The 19,902-nt window shown below is 32.6% G+C and overlaps 1 protein-coding gene across 3 annotated transcripts in view; it reads right to left on the bottom strand.

The window, feature by feature from the left end:
• LOC116768988 (collagen alpha chain CG42342) overlaps window positions 1-16,942 on the bottom strand; it is a 183,026-nt gene extending 166,084 nt beyond the window's left edge. For 2 of the 3 annotated variants that reach the window (XM_061529408.1, XM_061529404.1), the window contains exon 1: window positions 16,470-16,942. In XM_061529408.1, coding sequence (XP_061385392.1) covers window positions 16,470-16,707 — 238 coding nt within the window. In that variant the 5' untranslated portion in view covers window positions 16,708-16,942. The remainder of the gene's footprint in view (window positions 1-16,469) is intronic. The other variant, XM_061529407.1, reaches the window with a different exon arrangement.
• Between the last annotated feature and the right edge of the window lie 2,960 nt (window positions 16,943-19,902).

Genomic DNA, 19,902 nt, shown 5'->3' on the forward strand with positions numbered 1-19,902 from the left:
TCATTAACTTTAGACACCTGAGCTAAAAAAGCTTGATTTTGTTATTCCATGACTATCCTATAATTATATTGATCTTCTTATTATTATTTTCAGTTGCACTAGTAGCTTGTGTATGTATTTTTTTTCCAATTTAAATAAACATATAAAACTCAAGAATTTTGTACAAGGAATTATAAAATTAATAGTAATTCAGGAACATCGACTCTGGATAGACAATATGAGGTTGTGTAATATAGTGAGGTTCCAACCATATGACTTGAAATCCTACTTTATTTAGTTAACTCAGGGTCATACATAGTTTACGGTTTAATTAATTACCTAATACTCAATGGGGCTGATAATTTAGAAGGCAAATGGCGTCCCTTCCGCGCCATAAATCGCCATGCAAGAGAACGAGCAATTTGAAAGATCGAATCAGCCCAGCTCCCGCGGGACAGAGAGATCTTATGTATTCCTAACCACAGATAGGATTTTGCAGGGATCGCTCTGTTCTTCGGAGACAAATCATATGTACTATACAAGATAATAAGTTCTTATTCGCTTCTAAATATACTGCTAGGAGGTAAGAGTTGACTTGACTCTCTGTAGAGGTCCAGCGCAACTACAATTTTAAGATTATTCTATGGATGATTACATCTTTGATCTTCCTGGAAACCAATTTATTCGTATCGATTATTTTAATATTCTGATATTTTCAAGGTATGTACATTAAAAAATAATGTGTCTTTGCACAGTTGAACAACCCTAAATGGACTGATTAAAGAGTATAGGAGCTTATTAAAACGGTATATTAATGTATGAGATGGTAATAACGTCGAAGGCATCTGTAATGATTTCATAATATTGGTCCGGCTTTTGGATGATTTAGCTACCGCAATCTCTTAATGATAAATCACTTTCGATAAAATTCAATTCCCGAAGGCACATAAATTCAAATAAAGCTTTTATATTACAATCAAACATCCCCAAATGGGTTTGAATTAAAATCAAACAAATATTATATCCAAAAAATTTATTGTCGAAGCCGGCCGTAATTATAACATCCCTAATAATAACACACGGCCATATTTTATTATTTCAGCAAATGATGACAAAGTAAATCGAAATGTTATCTAACGCTATTGTAAATTATATTACATTTTATTATCAAAACTAAAATGTTGAAAATTTATTACGAAAGTAGAATTTTTCATTGTAGCTATGAAACAAAAATTTAAATTTTGAACACCGTATATATTCAAACATTTGTTTCGACAAAGCCACACGTTTTCATGCATATGCAAAAATTCTAGCGCAATTGTGTCGGCGGAGGTAAACGACCAACATCAATGGCTGGAAATTAAGGGTTTTATTTGAAACATACGATCGGTTTGTACTCACAAATGTTATCTGAAAATATATTTCTGTATCATACAACAAACAGTATTGCTAGTATTGTAAACCATAATTATGATAATTACACTGGAAGTACAATATAGTAATGTTCGACTAATTCATTCATTAAAAGTGATTCAATAAATCGAAGGAGGGAATATCTCTATAATATGTTGATCTTAAAATAAGTTTTATAATTAATCACATTGACATATTTATAATAAATATAAATCCCGCGAGAGAGTATTCCTGTTTCTGCCAAACACGTGGTAACAAAAACGGAGTCTTATTAGAGTCAGATTTAGTCGCTTAGTGCCGTTAGGACAAATAGCTGTTATAAAATAAACGAAAAGTTACGACATTATTATAATTATACAAAGTGTACATGTTGTTCTAACAAACAAAACCAACTTTTGTAGAAATTAGAATAGTCGCATATAAAAAAAATATGAGAAGATATAATAACAACTTATATTGTTAGTCCGTTGTATGACCCTCTCTGTTACAAGGATATCTCGTTACATTCTTGTAACGAACTCAAATATTTCAAACTCGAACAGTTTCATAAGATAATATGATTCGATTATAAACAGATTGTCTCGCTTAAAAATAATTTGCGAGATGTTTTATTCAACACCACGACCATTAAGAGGAGATTTATTTGTAAATATCGTGTTATTTTACAGAAACAATGCATTCGTGTAATAAATGTGTAATAAACAATATGAGTCGTTAAAATATGTAAATATTTGAAGCAGACAGGCTTACAAACAGAGACATGTTTATAAACCAACAGGGACTCGCTGTTATTTATAACACACATTCGTAATTTATGTTAAATACGTCGTTGGATATTAATCAAACGCTGAATATTCACTGTTTATACGATTCATTAATACTTGCATCTAATATTTGACGTCCCGGCATCTCTAGGTTTTCTTAATATTTAAGATAATTTAATGTGTCTGCTATCCGAACAATAAAAGCCGATTGTCTCGGTCACACGAAGAGGCGATTAAAATTTATGTTTATTAACTCCATAAAATTTGAGTTTGATAAACGCCGAGTAAAGATTATACATGTAATAAAATTTTAATACCCTACGTGGGTATCGGTTTGAAACTTAAGATCACTTTAAACTGATAGTGTAAACTGGAACGTGGAACTGTTAACGAAACGATTATTGCTTTGAGTTGGAAGTCGACGTCATCGTAATGTAGTTATAGATATGAAAAAAGGACATTGATGATAGACCATATGACGCTCCTTAAACAAACTCGACCCAGGCGACCTCCCGGGTATCGACTATTTACTTGGAAATTGGGAGGAGGCTGACCGAAACAAATTTCCGCGGGGCCTTAACGACTCGGACCCTCATTTAATCAGACTCGAGTGTTGATGGGAGACCACGACGTATCAGAACTTATCATGAAATAATAGAACTTCATCTCGCTCTAGCTCCAGAACAATTTGAAGGGTAAGAAGGATGCAAGATTCGTAATCTAAATCAGGAAATAACTAGTTCCGAGAGGTCAGGACCGGACAGAGCCGGATTTTTCCGGATTTTTAGTAGCGGGTAAAGTGGGGTAGGGTTAAGATGCTCTCGTCAAAGAACGCTATTTAAGGTAATGTAGCGGAAAAGTTATTCTACTCGGCGCTGAGTTAAGTGAAACTCTTGTGAGCCGAGAGGATCCCAGTAAAGACATAAGAACTGACGAAGTCTCAGCTTTATGTTTTAATAATCCGCATACTTTCAATAACCTTGGTAATAATATTATGAATATTATAAACTTAATTAAAGTGATACAAAATAAGCAAAAAATATACGATACGTTAGACAGTTGGAAGCCATATAATAATTAAATAAATCGGATACCATTTTTAGTGCAAGGTCACGAGTACACAAACCCGCCATTTTAATTTACTGTCAATATGAACATTTAAATTAATTTCATTAACAGGCGGTTATAGCAATTTATTTTTAATCACCTCCATTTATTTAATCATCTATAGCAAATTAAATAAATATTTTGTCAACCGCATAGTTTAAATAAACGTTCGCTTTGAAGCTATATTAATATATATATATAAAAATATCAGATATAAAAAATATAATAATATAAAAACAGACAATATTCTGATATTTTTTTTTGCATTAAAATAAGTAACAATAAAGAAACGCTGTTTATTATTAAAGTTATTTAACTCAGAATAATACAGAGTCAGAAGAGGTGTCTTCGGTGTAAAAGTGTACAATATATGTAATAAAGACCCAAAGCTACAGATACAAGGCAACTTTACCCATAAAAACGGATACATGTTCAGGTAAACAAGAAAAACTCATGTATAAAGTTAAGACATTAAAAGACCACACTACAGAACTCTTCATATAAAACTGGGTTGATAGCTCTCCTGTGTTCCGCTTGTTAGATCAACGACACACGGTCTGATAAAGCGACGGCTTTCACAATTTTATACTTTACAGTGACTATTATTGAAGACAAGCCTTGCTTACTTTGGAATGAAACGCAAAACTTCTTTACACAAATGTGTTTTTAAATTTTTGAGGTTTTTATTTACTATGTTACCTTGGTAGTTATAGACGCGCGCAGAAACTTTTACTTGTGTTATATTCAACCAATAATCGACAACGAATACAGTTAGGTGTTTCATGTATAACACACGCGTGTCACGTCCGCTATGAGACCGGACAGAACGTACTGCCAGTCCTGTGGCCCGTTAATTGTTAAACAAGTTAATGTTTACACTTTCGTCTGTATATATTTTGGATAGAAATGCTGTTTCAAGCTAAGAACAACCAAATATAAAGGTCTTCGTTATTGGTAACTATTAAAACTCACATCAAAGTCATTCTCTTAATATATAAGTCCATAAGAGGAACTGTCCTAATAAACCTCTACACCAATTTATTTATTGTTTTTCTATACTATCGTAAATAATGTCACGGAGCTGAATTTTCTTCTGAGCTTATAATTTATATAATAACATGGTTTTCTTCCCTCAGACGTTATTGTCATTTCGCTACATCAAACAATATGCCCATACATTTTTTATCGGTCTGTCTATTGTATTGTACACAGTACATCCATCCAAACTCCCAATTATTCGAAGTTATATTTGTATAACGAAGTTTCAAAGAATTGATACAAAAAAATAATAATTGATAAAATAAACAAATAGAGATGAACATAAATATATAATGAAAATCTATTATAAAATAGTGCCAAATATATCTCAGTACTAAATAACCTTATTGAACAAACTTAACTCTAACGTTATAAAACTGCCTTTATGTTTAGATTGACAATACTTAAAATATAATTTTATTCTTATTGTTTCACGAGTTTTCTTCGTAGACACAAATATTTAATGTTATAGTTGAATACTTGGACAGCCTCAAATGAAAAACTCTTCTAATTGATTGATAAACTAACAACAATAAATTATTTTAATATTTTAAATCAATGTGAAATTTGTAAGGCTTAAGTGAGTTTTTTGAATTAATAAACAAGTGTTTTAAATCAATGTTTACGACTAACGAGCGATATAAAGGGAGGAGGTAATGAAAGTGAAAGGTTTAAATATTGAGACAGATATAAAGTATAATCTGGAAGTAATGGATGTCCACATTAAGTCTGAGCAGCGTAAAGTGTACTGTTTATGACTGTTTGTTAGCGGCGGCCGAGACGTCTCAGTTCGTGTTTTATCGATACTCCAGAGACATCAGACAATCGTAAATAACTCTGATATTATTAACACTATAATATTGTCATCTTATATCTAAACAATGCTCTATAAATCTTTTCAACCTTTGTGGTGTCACAACGGAGCACGTTGATTAAAATATAAGTGGAATATAGAGTTAAATAAAGTAAACAACGGTCCTTACAGTGTGCCACAGTGAGGCTCTGCTGATCTTCATTCTTAATATAGAAATCGTTTGAAGTTAGTGTTCTCGAGCCGCATTTTGTGTTGGTAGATCCACGTTTATATCTGTTTCGACATTGTTTTTTCTTCCAAACTTTCTAAACAGGATTAAATTATAAATCATTATATTATTTTAGAGGACACATATGTTTATATTATATACGTATCTGGCCCAAAAGCTAGCTAGGCTATCAAAACAGTGGCATTATTTAAATTTCAAGTTTCATCATAAATTAATTCAAAGACAAGACCATCAATAAAGTCTTTTATATAAAGTAAGTTTCCTTGAATAAAAACCTTTTAAAAAAATTTCTTTGGTGGAATATTTTAGATCCACAGCAAGTTCTCAAAAATCCCATAAGTAAATAATAAAATATTTTTGAGTTGACTTCTGTGTTATTATTTGTATACTATTTGAATTACAAACTTTACTCTAAAAGCAAACTCTAACAAGGCCTAGAGCCCAAAAAATTTATTGCTTATATAGCGTTACTTATATGTAGGACTTATAGAAATCTCACAAGATCAGTGTTGCTCCTCGCGTCAAAGCGAATAATATCTAATATTGAAGTTTATTGAAAGAAATGGTAGTTAAAAAAAAATCTGCAGTTAAGTATTGATTACAGTTAGGAAGGATATGGCGTGGGGACATTTGTCTATGATACAAAGAACAACTTCCCAGACAGAGCGACGTGTACAGCCTCCAACCCATTCACACACTCGTAATTACTATTCACCTCAACACCACAGCTGACATTTTGAAATCATTTTACTTGTTGTTAGGAGTATATTTTCTCCTTATTTTTTCCCCCCTTTTTTCTTGATTAAATTTTTTAAGGTCATTGCTAATAGGATAAAGTTTTGTAAAAAAGATATTAACAGATTACAATTTACAGACAAGAAATCAGTCATATGTATTATTTAATTTTAAATATTTCTAAAGTTAACGCAGGCTCTGTGGAGAATAAACCGAAACCTTAGCTCTCGGAATCCATTCTGCCGGTAAGAAAATGGGAGGAAAACGACAGCCTTACTCAGCAGACAGGTAGAGAGAGATAAAAAAAGGTCATTATTCGTTCGTTTCCTTATTAATTCTATTAAAATTATATCAATTCATCAAAATAAAGATACAATAAATTAAATCCTTTCGTAGAGAGATAGAGGTATAGTAAAAGTTTTCATCATCGAACTTGGCTGTAATTAAATCTTTATTATATTTTTTGTTCTCCAATCAAAGCGAAACGATGAAAGTTTAGAACACGTGTTGGGTGGAAAAACTTTACGGGTTTCCAAGAAACATTATACAGGATACGCGTCGTGGATATGTTATATAAGAAAAATGACTTTGATGAATGGGGTTTAAGAGTTTGTTCCGTCTTCGTCACGTTGCTTGTTTAACTATATTTAGGTATTCATCAACAACTCAGTTTCGAATACGGTGTATCATTAATTACATCTTGACTAAAACATCCTTGAATATTACGGGATGCCGGACGGTTTTGATAATCAAACGGAAAATATAAATCATCTCAGCGCTCGATAGCTATGACTGTAGAAGGATACTATAAGGTCTGTCTTTCCGTATTATGAAAAAAGCAAAAATCATAATATCAAAGAATATATTTTTGTGATGGCCTAAAAGCATTTAACTTAACGGCGGTAATAATGCTGTTTCATTTCACTAAATTTAACATTCAAATAAATGCAAAGTGTGACGTCATTTTAACTAAGAACCAACAATTTGGGATGATTTATTTCTTTAATAGCTTATACAAACCGCCACGAGAGGTTTCGCTCCGTTACTTCGAAACTGTATTTAAGAAATACAAGTATCGGAGGAGTTGTATGTAAATAATGTATATAAAAAATTATCTGTTCGTTCGTTCGCAGATTTTTCGCAGTTCCGTATGCAAGATGCAATATTCATAAGGTATGAAAAAAGACAGAATCGTGACCATAAAGTACACCTGACGTCGCATCGCCGAGTTAGCGCCAACTTTCATATGTCTGGGGGAAGTTTTTTCTACGCCACGGAACTCGCGTTACAAAAAACTGTTTAGCTACTAAATAAATTTTCTTAATATAAAACACGAACCATAAAAACTGTTCGTAAAATTATCACAAAGTATTTAAAGCAGACAGTATCATGATATTAATATGTTTTGGACGTGACTATATTATATAAGTGACAGTGGTTGTGGAGCAGCGATGCGAGGTGGTCATCAATGAGAGTACACTGTAGCCAGCGTGCGACATCTGTAGCGACGATTTGTCTTTGGTGCAATAACGAACTAAGCGCGTAATGTTACTTTGATTTTTTGTATAAAATGTAATTAACTAATAATGTAACTGGTAATGAGGTGGATTTATTAATATTTTATATATAAACGAATTTTCTTTTTTTAGTCGCACTAAGTAATGATGTAATTATTTTAAATAACACATGAAAAAGTATCAATAATATTTTAAAGTTTTAATTAATTTTATCTATCTCTTAAACTGTTTTCTTCATGTTCTTCATAGTTTAAATATTTTTTTAAATAATCAGTTGTATAATTTAAATCTATCGAGCAACTATAACAAACGTCAAACGTTGATAAGGTATAGTTAAAACTTTGAATATTTATTTGACAAACGTACGCACGATTCAATCCACAGGGAGCATGATGAAGTTCCGATCTAAGGAAAATCTAGGGAGAAAGAAAAACAAAAAGCAATAAAAGCAGAAAGGAATAGAAGAGATGAACTACATTTTACAAACTTTATTCAGTAAACGATAATTTTAAGAGATAATTCGGTCGTGTAAGTCGAAAACTAAGCTACAATAGATTGAAAATAACTATACAAAATCATTTACAAAACTATAAACGTTACCAACTAAATGAAATTATTACGAAAAATAATATTGTTACAAAATAAATTCAAATATTATATGAAATTTACGAGCATTCATTGAAAAAACTATTTAATCAATAATAATTTCATAGGTCACATGTATGTATATATATATATATCATTTACGTCTCAGTGTGTGTATTTTATATTTGACATATGATTGTTATATGTTTTTTATCTGATGCTGTATCCAATTTATCCGGCGTCGTGTCGGCAGTGACAGCTCTACGCCCAAACCGTGTCGCTGTGAACCCGCGACCCGCGTGGGAGGTCTCATTTAACATACGACGCGATCGAGATACGTTCAAGAAAACCGCAGGATATGTACAAAATATATTAAAATAATAGATAAAAATTAGTTGCATTCGTACTTAGATCCTGGAGATATGATAGCAGTGAACGTTCTTAATACTGTTTGTATTTATGTATTTTTCACAGAATAGGTATAATTATAGACCGGGAACCGTATAAGGGCAAGCAATAATTGATTAATCTCGAGCTAAATTTCACATGACGTAACGTATTCAAACAAAAGTAGAGTGGGAACCGCTGAAAGCATCAACAAAATGGAATCCACTAGAAACTAAAACGTATGCAAAATTTACACTTGAAAAATAGCTGCTTCATCCAATCTCGCGAGTTGCTATTTAGTTGAAAAATGGGGTGCAACATGCGCTGTAAAATAATATCCGATATGACGGAAATAGGTGATAAAAAGAGGGAGGAATCCGCACACTGCGGGGTTGTTTACCCCAAACACACCTAGATAGAGCTGCAAATACATTCCACATGTGTTCATTGTTATGACTTAAAATATATATTTTCATAAGAAAGGATTGGTATAAATTCAGTTGAAGATCAACGCTGTCTGTAGTTTTGTTTTACGATAATATAGCTGTCGTATATTAGACATGTTTGTTAAACTGTCCCACAGTAATAAAGTTAAAAGGAATGTTTTGGATTGAGAAAACTATTTATTCTTTTTTTAAGAAATATTATTTTCTATTTCATCTCATAACACCTTTAAGATATATATATATGTAAAGTTTATAAATAATTTATTTTATTTTTTTCCTCGTAAAATGAAAGATCTAGAGCCAACTCTTTATATTAACTTGGCTCAACTCCTCGGATAAAAACGAATGCAGAAACACTATAATAAGCTTATAATAACACTCTTAAATATTATATACTCTTAACTGTCTGTACCGATGGTAGGCGCACATCGCACGGATCTTTATAAAGTAAGGCAGAATGTTGTATTTTATCTGAGTTGTTTTTAGAGATTGTTTGTAACAATATCTTCAGTAATTAAGTTTTTGTTATTACAAGGGAACCCTTGTGACCATGTAGGGGATGTAGGGGAACTCAGTCAGGGTCAGGGTACACGGTGAAACGAATTGTTACCTTATACACAAAATCTGAATAAACAACAAATCCGTTTAACATAATTAAGTGAAATCTCTCAAGCATGTGTTAGAGAAATCCTTTAACATTTCCCGTCGGTTAATGTCCACTGCAGCGCCTTTATAGGAAGTTTTATTGGACAATATATTCAGCATGTAGCCCCCATGGAAACCCCCTCCATAAAAAACACGTGTTATGGACGGCTTTGGCGCGATTTATAGCGAACGTGACAAGCCAAGCCTTTCCAGAAATCGTCAAATATTTAAGGTTTCAGAAATCTATACAAAGAATTGTTTATTACTAAAGATTGAGTTATGAGATCGGTGTATTGTAAAAGTACTATCTGTATGTAGAAATAAGATAAATTACAAGTGTTCTAGCGTTCTTGTACGTCGTTTGATGTTGGTCACCCACGGACTTGAATAAATTACAATAATATGAGAAAAGTTCTTTTCTGGGCACGGGTTATATAAAAATAATAATTTATCTTCAACCCTTAACACGTAGACTAGACAAATAAACCAGGATAAAGCAATGAGGCGGGAAACTATTTACTATGGGATCCCACAGTTTCATGGCTTGCTGCGTCCACGATGGCTCCCCGAACGAACCTTTTGCTAACCTGATGGATTTATTGAGGAAATATTTACTTTTTCTTCTTATAAATAACCCGATCATATACGTTAAAGATAATCGAAATTTTAAAGGAAGGACTAACTAGATTTGTTCTATGCGATATTATTGCTTTGATAAATACATTGTTTGTAACCCTCCCTCTAAATACATTAATACCTATTCAATGACTTCATAACACTTGCCAATACATAATGTTTCTGATTGTATTCTACATCTGTCCTCAAGAACAAATAAGTAAACAACGATATATCATATTATTGTGACATTTTTACGTTATTAGATAAATTCTTTTTAATTGTCAGCTCATTGTTAGTTAGCGTAGAAAAATACCTGAATTAAACATATTTGAACAATTAATAGGTTGGTAATCTAAAAATGTTACCTCTTACTGTTCTGTCGTGTCGCTCTGAATTATTGATTAAGCTATGAGACCCACTGATCGTGCTGAATTCGTTAAACCATATTTTATAATAAAAGTTTTAAAGTAAACGCTTCAAAGGAGATTTTTAACACAACATTAATATAGTGATAACGTCGTCTCTAGTGTCCCAACGCTAAGAATAAATGAGAGAGTCCGTTTTCAAAACTATTAAAGTTGAAATATCTTTAATGAATCTGTTCCATCAAATTGAATTGTTTGCTGCTCGTATTATTATTGTTAAATGGAAAGCCTTACTTGTAGAAGAGCACTTTGATGTTTGTTTCAGTAAGGTTGGTTCCTCATACATATCGTTAGAGAAATGTTCGACATAATCAATAATTTCTTAGTTATAATTTATCAAGCGAATTACTACAAGTCAACTGCTATCACTAAATTATTTTTGGTACAGAACCCTCGCGTCCAAGTCAACTTTTGCGTCCGCCCAGAATGTCTTTTTCATATTCACCTGGTATCAAGCCAGCCATTGTAAACCTAAAAGCGAATTATTCTACTGATAGTTCTTGACGCGTAATAAATATGTGTCAAAAACTAAGACAAGTCTCATTTGTTTTTTTAAGAAATATCGTGATATAAAAATAGCAGAACCAGAAAATAACTACCTCTATATAAATATTAACATTTATACTTTTGTTACAAACGCGCAACATAATAAAAAAATAAATGAACATCGCCGGGGCAACATCATTGTATGGATAAAATATCATATAGCGAGTGACGTTGCTGACACCGGGGCACGAACACCAAGCCGTGTGAACCAGAAGATTCCTGATACCACACAAGCTATGGAATAGGATCGCTGTCCTAACATCGCAGCAATCATGTAGTCTCAGGTATAGGTTATAAGTATTATAATGTATTTCTTATTATAATATACATAACTGTTTCCAATTAAACGTTTCAGACTACACGGTAAGTGAATCATTATAATTGTATAAGGAGCGAGTCTACGATCCAACATAATATAATTACCTTTTGATGTTTGCACCAAATTATTAGACTTATCTGATTAACAGAGTTATTACAACAAATCATGCAATAAAAATAAGTTTCACTTCTATTCTTACACATGCCTCAATATTGTTGTCATTTTAACAAAAAATATTAGTTTCAATAAATTTGAAGGTCCTTAATTTTTATCGTCCACCAAATGAGGGAAAGACACGAAGTGAGATAGTTTTAATACGTCGCATTCAAACAATATTGGTAATATTGTCCTAATAGCAACGGTTTAATTTTGTTTGTAAATTGAATATCAAAGTACTGTCGCCTCTGGGGGCGGCCATTAAATTCAATTGTTTTCCCACAAGTTAGATTTACAAAGAGACAAAGGAGTTAAGAAGGTTAAGGAAAGGCCAAAAAAAAAATTTGATAACGCCGGAAGAGGGTCCAAAATTAATAGGATTGCTACTTCTTAAGAAACGAAAAATATATTACGGATGATTTTAATTTTACGTTTTAATTTGTTGAAATGACCGAGCTGACTATAAACAAAGACAACGATAAGTAAGTACTCGCAAACGTTTTTCTTTTGTCTTTTGAAACGTAAGTTTAGGTTGTGAGTTAGAAACGTTAGTGTTATGTATAGTTCGTACATTTATATTCTGAACGAGCAAATGAAGTCAAAAGTCACAATAACTTTTAACACGAATTTTCAAGGAATGCTTTTTTATGGTATAAATATATATTTTTTTAAGATTTATCCTAAAAGGAAAAAACCAAAAATGTAAGATTAATAACTTTGAATTGTTTATTTTTATACATCGACGATAATAAAGCCCTTATTCAGGTTTATATTTTTTAAAGGAGCGAAAGAAATAGAAAATTATATTAAGTATTCATTGTAAAAACGAGTGCTCTCTCGAATCCTATCTGACTAAGTAAAAAGGTTGGCCGGACAGTTCCGGTTATACAATTATAAATACCTTCTTTTAAGGAAAAGGATCAAGTTATAGAAGGACTCACTCCCGAGGTTCAATCCAGCGAATAAAATACTATTACTAGAATTATTCCAGTAGTCGTGAGTAAACTATTCACACTAAACAAAGGCAAGGTTTGTAATATTTACTCCTTGACTTTCATAAAGGATTTCATCACATCATTATTTAATTATTACTAAAACTTTAATAAAACCTTATTATTTATAAACAGAATGTAAAAATGTTACTTTTTAAAATCACATGTTACTAGAGTTTTCTAAACAGTCTACATACTGCTTCAACGATCAGTGAAGTTTGATCTCTGTTACACTCACTCAAAGTCTGTTTAGTTTTCTTAAACATTTCATTTAGAAATATCGGAATTCTATGAGAGGCTGATATTATAGATGGCAATCATTGAACTCTTATTTCCTTTAAAATAAGGTTTATTTTATAAGTCTACTTTTTCTTATAGTTTTCTTTATCGTATACGTTACGAGGCTGCCTTCGACACTTGTCACAATGTTTACTTTATTCAAGAGTAGTGTCGAAAGGAAACGTTTGAAATTTGATTTCATTTCTGCTTTAAAATTTCATGTTATAAATGTAAAATTATATAAGATATATAAAGTTTGTGTCGAAAATTATGTCTTTTCTGGACTATTATATTTCCAAACAGCAGAAAGGCATACAGACAGAATTTTACTTTATTAAGAAAGAGCCAAAGTTTTGAAAAACATATTTTAATATTGCTAATAATTTATGACTGCATTATGTCGTTAAATAACAATATATTAATGGGACTATCACAAGAAAATTGATTTTCTTCACAGCGTCACACGAGTAGGAATTCTCTGGCGCTCAGAATATTTTTACAAACTTTTACTGCTACTGAGTAATCAATCAAGAAATCAGTAAAACAAAGTCCATTAATCAATACAATAATTTTATTTTATACACAGAACTTTCATGAATATCGTAAAATTCTACTTTTCAAATAAATTGATTTCATAAAGCGAACTCAGTGTAATAAATCGCTTCGCCTCCAAAACTTCCAGCACAAATCCAGACTGCTTCAAAGGATTCCTTCAGAGCTCGTTTCATACTCGGTCTCCATTTATTCATTTAACTGTACAATATATAACGCACTGTCCGTCCGTTCGTTACGTCCTTCTCGTAAAGTTATATTTTATTGTTTATTATTTAAGACTCGCGGTAAATGGGCACATATCTGAGACAAATGTATCTGGTATATATTCATCTACCCAAGAAATAAGTATTTCATAGTAAGAATGATAAAGGCGTAGGGTTTTTAATATATTCTTATTACCCTTTTGGTAAACGGAGCTAGAGTTATAAAGTCGTCACTTCAAACTTTGATGTAAATCTAAGTTTTTCATTACTTCGGCTTCATCTGAACTTGTTTATATTTAAGATTTATATCTTAGCACCCTCTGATTTATGTAAATGAACCGGTCGTTCAACGTCCCCTTCTTGGCAAAAAGGACATTTTTCTGTGACTTTACTTACTTTGCTTAAACTTTTTCACTTATCGAGAATAAGTTTCCTTTTAGTGTTCGGCAAACAGTTTTGCATAATCTAAATTAATGTAAATAAACATAAGATTCATTTACCTTTTATTCTTTTTTATTCGCACGTCGTTATTATTTCGATTTCATTGGGTTTAATGGAGCTGAGTTGAGATTAACAAAAATTTATTGCATTAAGTTTATAAGACACGTCAGTGACGATAATGTCACAGAGCAGAGAGAAAGAGACACCGGTGTTGCAATGGCAAGGCTGCAAGGCTGAAAAAATATTCAACATATTTGATAATTAATTTTTAAATGTCTTTGTTTGTTTGAATTCTAAATAAGGAAAGAAAATATTATTCCATAATCATGTCTTTTGAACACGTCCTTTAATATTTAATGACAAGGAAAATTTCTTCTAAATAATTTCAGGTGCCGGAGAACAAACGAGGTCATCAAAATAAAAACTGAGAGATAACGTCTACTAATCTTTCCGACATCTCATTATTTGTTCGTTGACAGACGAATTTATAAGGAGTATCTTGATCGCTCGTTTGTCGACTGTGACCTGTATTATAAATCTATCAGAATATGGAACTTGGATCGAAGCCAGCTAAGGTTTTGGTTTTGTTTTGTATTTAACTGTAATGATGACGAAATGATTCATTGACGAGGAATCCACATCCTAAAGACAAAAATTCATTACTTACCAAAACAATTGTTTCACTTACCATAGCACTGGTATTCCCTTGAGAAATATTCAGCAGTGATCTGCTATGAAGTGCAGAAGAGAAACGAGGAAGTAATAATTTCGTCAGGAAGTTGAACCATAAAAGTAAGAAGCATTTTAACTTCAATGAAACAATTACTGTGAATGTCACCCGACGGTATCATTACCAACACACTTTGTTACATTTTGTATTTTATATTACATTACATAATATTTTATGTACAACTCTTTTGTATAAACAAAATAAAAATACTAAAAATGTAACATAATATACGTAACTTCGAGACTACTTTGGATCTATAAATTAGCAATCGATATACTTTTGGGTCCTTTCGCAATTAACTAGAACCAGGTAAGAGTTATAAATACATATATAAGACCATTAATAAAAAATAAATAAATATAAATTCTATGAATCTGTTAACGTGCTCTTAAGTAAAACTAAGTTTAATAACATATTATGTCTTAACTATGACCTTAAGTTAAATTTCTTATAAAGAAACATAATGGGATTGGAACATAACTTCGGTCAGTGTTTGGATGTCTGACCTCATAAACAAAAGTCTTGTTAGGGTCCTGTAACAAAATTTTCAGTTAACTTAAACAGTAAAACGGGCTCCATCTCGTTCAGGGTGTCTCAGATAAAACGGGATTTAAAGTAACTTCCCGATGAACTTCAAACAATTAAGCCTTTATATCGCACTCTAACAATGAGAGGTAATTAGCGAACTTGACGGCTGGGTGTTTAAAAAAGAAAACTTTCCGCCGCCCTTTTCTTTTGTTAGATAAAATTTTCATCAATCTTGATTTAGATGACCCTCGAGGAAATCTATTAACATCAGAAAGGCAGTTTGATGAAACCTTATTGGGCTCCAATTGGAAGTTCGGCGGAAACACGCAATATGCCGTCGATAACAAATCTGAGAATCAATTTAGGGCCCATTTTTAATATCCGCCCGGGGTCAACATCCTCGCCACCACACGGCCCTTCAGCCTGTGTCTCGATTTAAAATTCAATAAAGATCGATTTAACAGCTAGAGGTCTATCTTTATGAATGATTTCAATACTCTTCGTTGAGATATTAGATCTACTTCTTACTACAATAGACTATCATAATTTTGTCTCTTCGCGTCGATTCAAAGCATTGATCTCGACCAGACTTAGCCAGAGATATTTACTCTAGCTCTTATTGTAATATTAATAGGGTATTTATTACTATACGAGATGGTGGTGTCCCAATTGAGTTTATCGCCGGATATTGTAAAGTGCTCGAATTTACGATACAATGTGTCGGTCTTCATTGATGTGACCGGTTGCGGCTGAATTGCGGACGACGATTGTGTTTGGGAGCAAACCCAAAATTAATTTCATTAATTGCCGCATTGAGTCGACTGAGGGAGCACTCAACGTTACATTCAGAAAAGCGATGGATTTGAATACGTTCATTTAAAGTGAAATGGACTATTACGTGCTAGCGAAATCGGTAATTTTATATTCAATTAAACATCGCTACACAAAATAAATTAAATTTAATTAATAGTATATGTCATGAAATAAATACAACGAGTTGAACTTATTTTACTCCTACCTGAGGGACAAACGCAGTCCGTGACATCCCTGGTCGCACGCTTCAAAAATTCCTTTTTCGGCTCTGGGAAGTTGAAAGCGGTTTCCAAGTTTTCGTATCTAATTTCCAGAAGTCGAAGACGGCTCTCCAAACGCTGCTGTTTTACTAAACTATATCCACAAATAATCAAAGCGAAAACACAAAAACACCACTGCACTGCACAGTTTATACAAGACCGCCTCTCATTCGAATTACTCATTTTTGATCTTACTCGTCCCGTTTCATTTTAACGTCCAACACAACACGTATTGAATGCTGTAGTTTGAAATTACATTACTGACATCCCCGGCAGCAAATCAAATAAAACTGTTTATCGAGATTAAAATTCAAATGAATTTAGGTCTGTATTTTATTGTGTATCGAGTCTGGTGGGAGCAGTTGTTGAAATAGTTTAAGCCGTTTTATTTGCGTATACTTTATTTGGCACCGTGTTGTCTGAATAGATGGTAGATTACCACTGTGACCGAAGTGGAACCGCGGTCCCTCGGGAAAGGAAGTCGCCTGTCCGACGTTAACTGCCCTTCTAGTTGTGTCGATTGGTATTTGAGTGTAGTACCCTTCCGAACTTTGATAGACGTGTTACATTGCCACGGATGTTTGTTGTTCAATATGACTGGTACATTGGCCTTGATTTTGATCCATTATATTAGTATCAAAGTAAAGTATTTATTTCATAATGAACGTTGCTATTGTAACAACAAAATCAAAAGAAAAACAGTCCACGATGAATGTGCCTTTGAAAAGATTTGTTGCAGCTTTCCAATCAATGTGAGTTACATGAGCGAGAAGGGAGATAATAAAAACATAAAATCAATGATAATATTTAAATATAAAATATACAATAGAAGCCCTGGACACAAAAAATATGAAAAATAATGTACAAATTAGTGCAAATCCAAATAATATACCAATTAGTGCATATTATTGTGAGGAAAAGTCATACAGTAAACTTAAAAACAGTGTTTGAAAACGAAACAACTTATAAGATAATCTTCGCTGAAAAGTTATAGCACTTAGGTTGTTTGTAATGTTTTGGTAAGGGATTTCAGACTTACACTACATGAACAGGTAAATATTTAAAGAAGATTGTTGACTTTTATGAGAGAATATTGGAGCTTTAACTGTTACTTACAAGATAAGCGATGAAGAAAATTATCACACAATTAATAGAAGTTGATACATTATTCTAGACTTTTAACGCCGACAGTTCGAAACGTGGTTGTCTGACCATTCACAATCCCATGCTTAAATCCTAAAGACAATCTCTTTTATCAATAAACATATCAGAAGCATTCAAATAAATGTCAACTTGTAAGAAAAGAGGTAACAATAGAAGTTGTCATATCATAAGTTTGACCTATAAGGGTAAAATATTCTTAGCGACAGAGTGTAGAACATATGTCATAAGCAAAATATCTGCTACCGATGACAACATTTGACATGATTTAATTTTTATTTATAAATATCCTATTGAATTCTATCATGAATATATGCATGGTTGTACAATTTGAACTCGTCTGCATAGACATGGTACATTTGATTCGTATTTTAAATGTATCTCACCATTACCATTACTATCTGGATCCCTCCCTTCTGATGGGGTTCCAAGCCCAAGTTTCTGTATTTATTGTCCCGCGCATCAAACATTACCATACATATTGCAAATAAACTGCATAACAATCGTCCTGAGAACAATTAATAGTTATCCTTGTTTTACATAATGTCTTATGGTAGAAAGCGAGGGTGGCTCGGACCGAGATAGCATTTTAGAAATGACTCCAAGGTTTAACCTAAAATTTTAATTAGTGAAACCTTTAGTTTATCAGAACTAATTTAAAATTTACTTCAGGCTAAGTACTGATATATTCTTACACTAAATTCTAATTTGGATGAAAAATAAAGTTATGTTGGCAGAGTTTTTTCCTGAAAGCTCAAAACATTACGATAAAAATGCAAATTCCTCAATTTAAGCTCAGTGTTAAGGAAAGCATTCACCGCCCCTTCTTATAAATCTTGACTTCTCCTTGATGTCCCTGTCGTCGGGACCGTGACGCGTAATAAAAACTACAACACTCATTTTCATACCGACTATTTATGTTCACAGCATGACTTATGAGGTTCATATTAAACTACACACCGACACATACACCTATAACTATAAACAATAAACAGAATCGTATAACATAGATCAAAATAACACAACATAGTAGCTCTGTCTCGTTCAGTTTCTGCCGGAAATGAAACGAATTTCCTCCTGCCGGCCGTCTACTCGGATTGACATTGGGCGATGTAGGTCACAAGCCTATCAAATTATTTGAAATTTAACGTAATACGGCCACATTGCCGCGTTTAGTCTGAAGTGGAAATCTTATTCCTATGAAATAAAATATATACGTTCTGTCTCAAACTGTGATAAGATAAATATCATTCAAAAGGAAATTCCAATATTCAAACGACAAAGTTGATAGAACACAGAGGAACAGTTTTACATCACAAAAAGTCGCTGCTAAAAAGCAGGAACCAGAGCAATCGGAAGGTTAACAAAATTTCACTTTATTGATCTAACAATAAGGATAGAAATAAAATTTAACTCTGAAGTATCGGTGAACAAAACACGCAAGCAACTTCCCACCCAATAACTTAAGGTAAAAGGTTCATAATGCGTCACCTGACCTCACCGCCTGACGCAATTCAGCAGACCGTCTAATACTGATTAGCAAGATTCTCCTTTTTTATCGCTTTACCCATTTGATCCTTGCTCTTAGTGTTTGTTACTTATTTACATTTAACCACGGTGAGTTAACTTTTAATCGAATCCTCTGTAATTGAAATTTGATTTGATTTGATTTTGATTAAAATAAAGAATGCACGACCCAGCCGTATAAAAGATTAAGATCCACTTTGAAATTATAGTGTTCTGTAATCATTTACCGGTCACTAAAGCCATTTTTTTTAATAAATGCAGAATATTTAAGGCCGAGGATACGAATTAACCGACTCTAAAGAATCCTCCCCGACTCCTTCAAGAATGCCAAAAACTCTAGGAATTTAAAACTTTTCATCCTCTCCTAAATAAAACACTAATAACATTCTTACGTCCGTCCGATTCCTCCATAACAGCTTCCATTATTCCGTTTTATAAAACGATGGAACCCAAACATGTCCTAACGAGGGTGAATTAAAATTCCACCGCTTTATAGTAGATCTACCCCACACTAAACCGACATCTCGCTTATTTTGTTAGAAACGACTAAGGCTTTGAGTGCGCTTTACATTGACCGCGAATGTTCTCTAAAAACAAAGTTAAAGTGGCCATAAAAGGTAATGAATGTAAAAAAGGTACCTATTACAAGTAACCAGTTAACAACTATTTAATATACTAAGGTAGGGAAAC

This window comes from Danaus plexippus, chromosome 5 (assembly GCF_018135715.1).
Source record: "Danaus plexippus chromosome 5, MEX_DaPlex, whole genome shotgun sequence".
NCBI lineage: Eukaryota > Metazoa > Arthropoda > Insecta > Lepidoptera > Nymphalidae > Danaus > Danaus plexippus.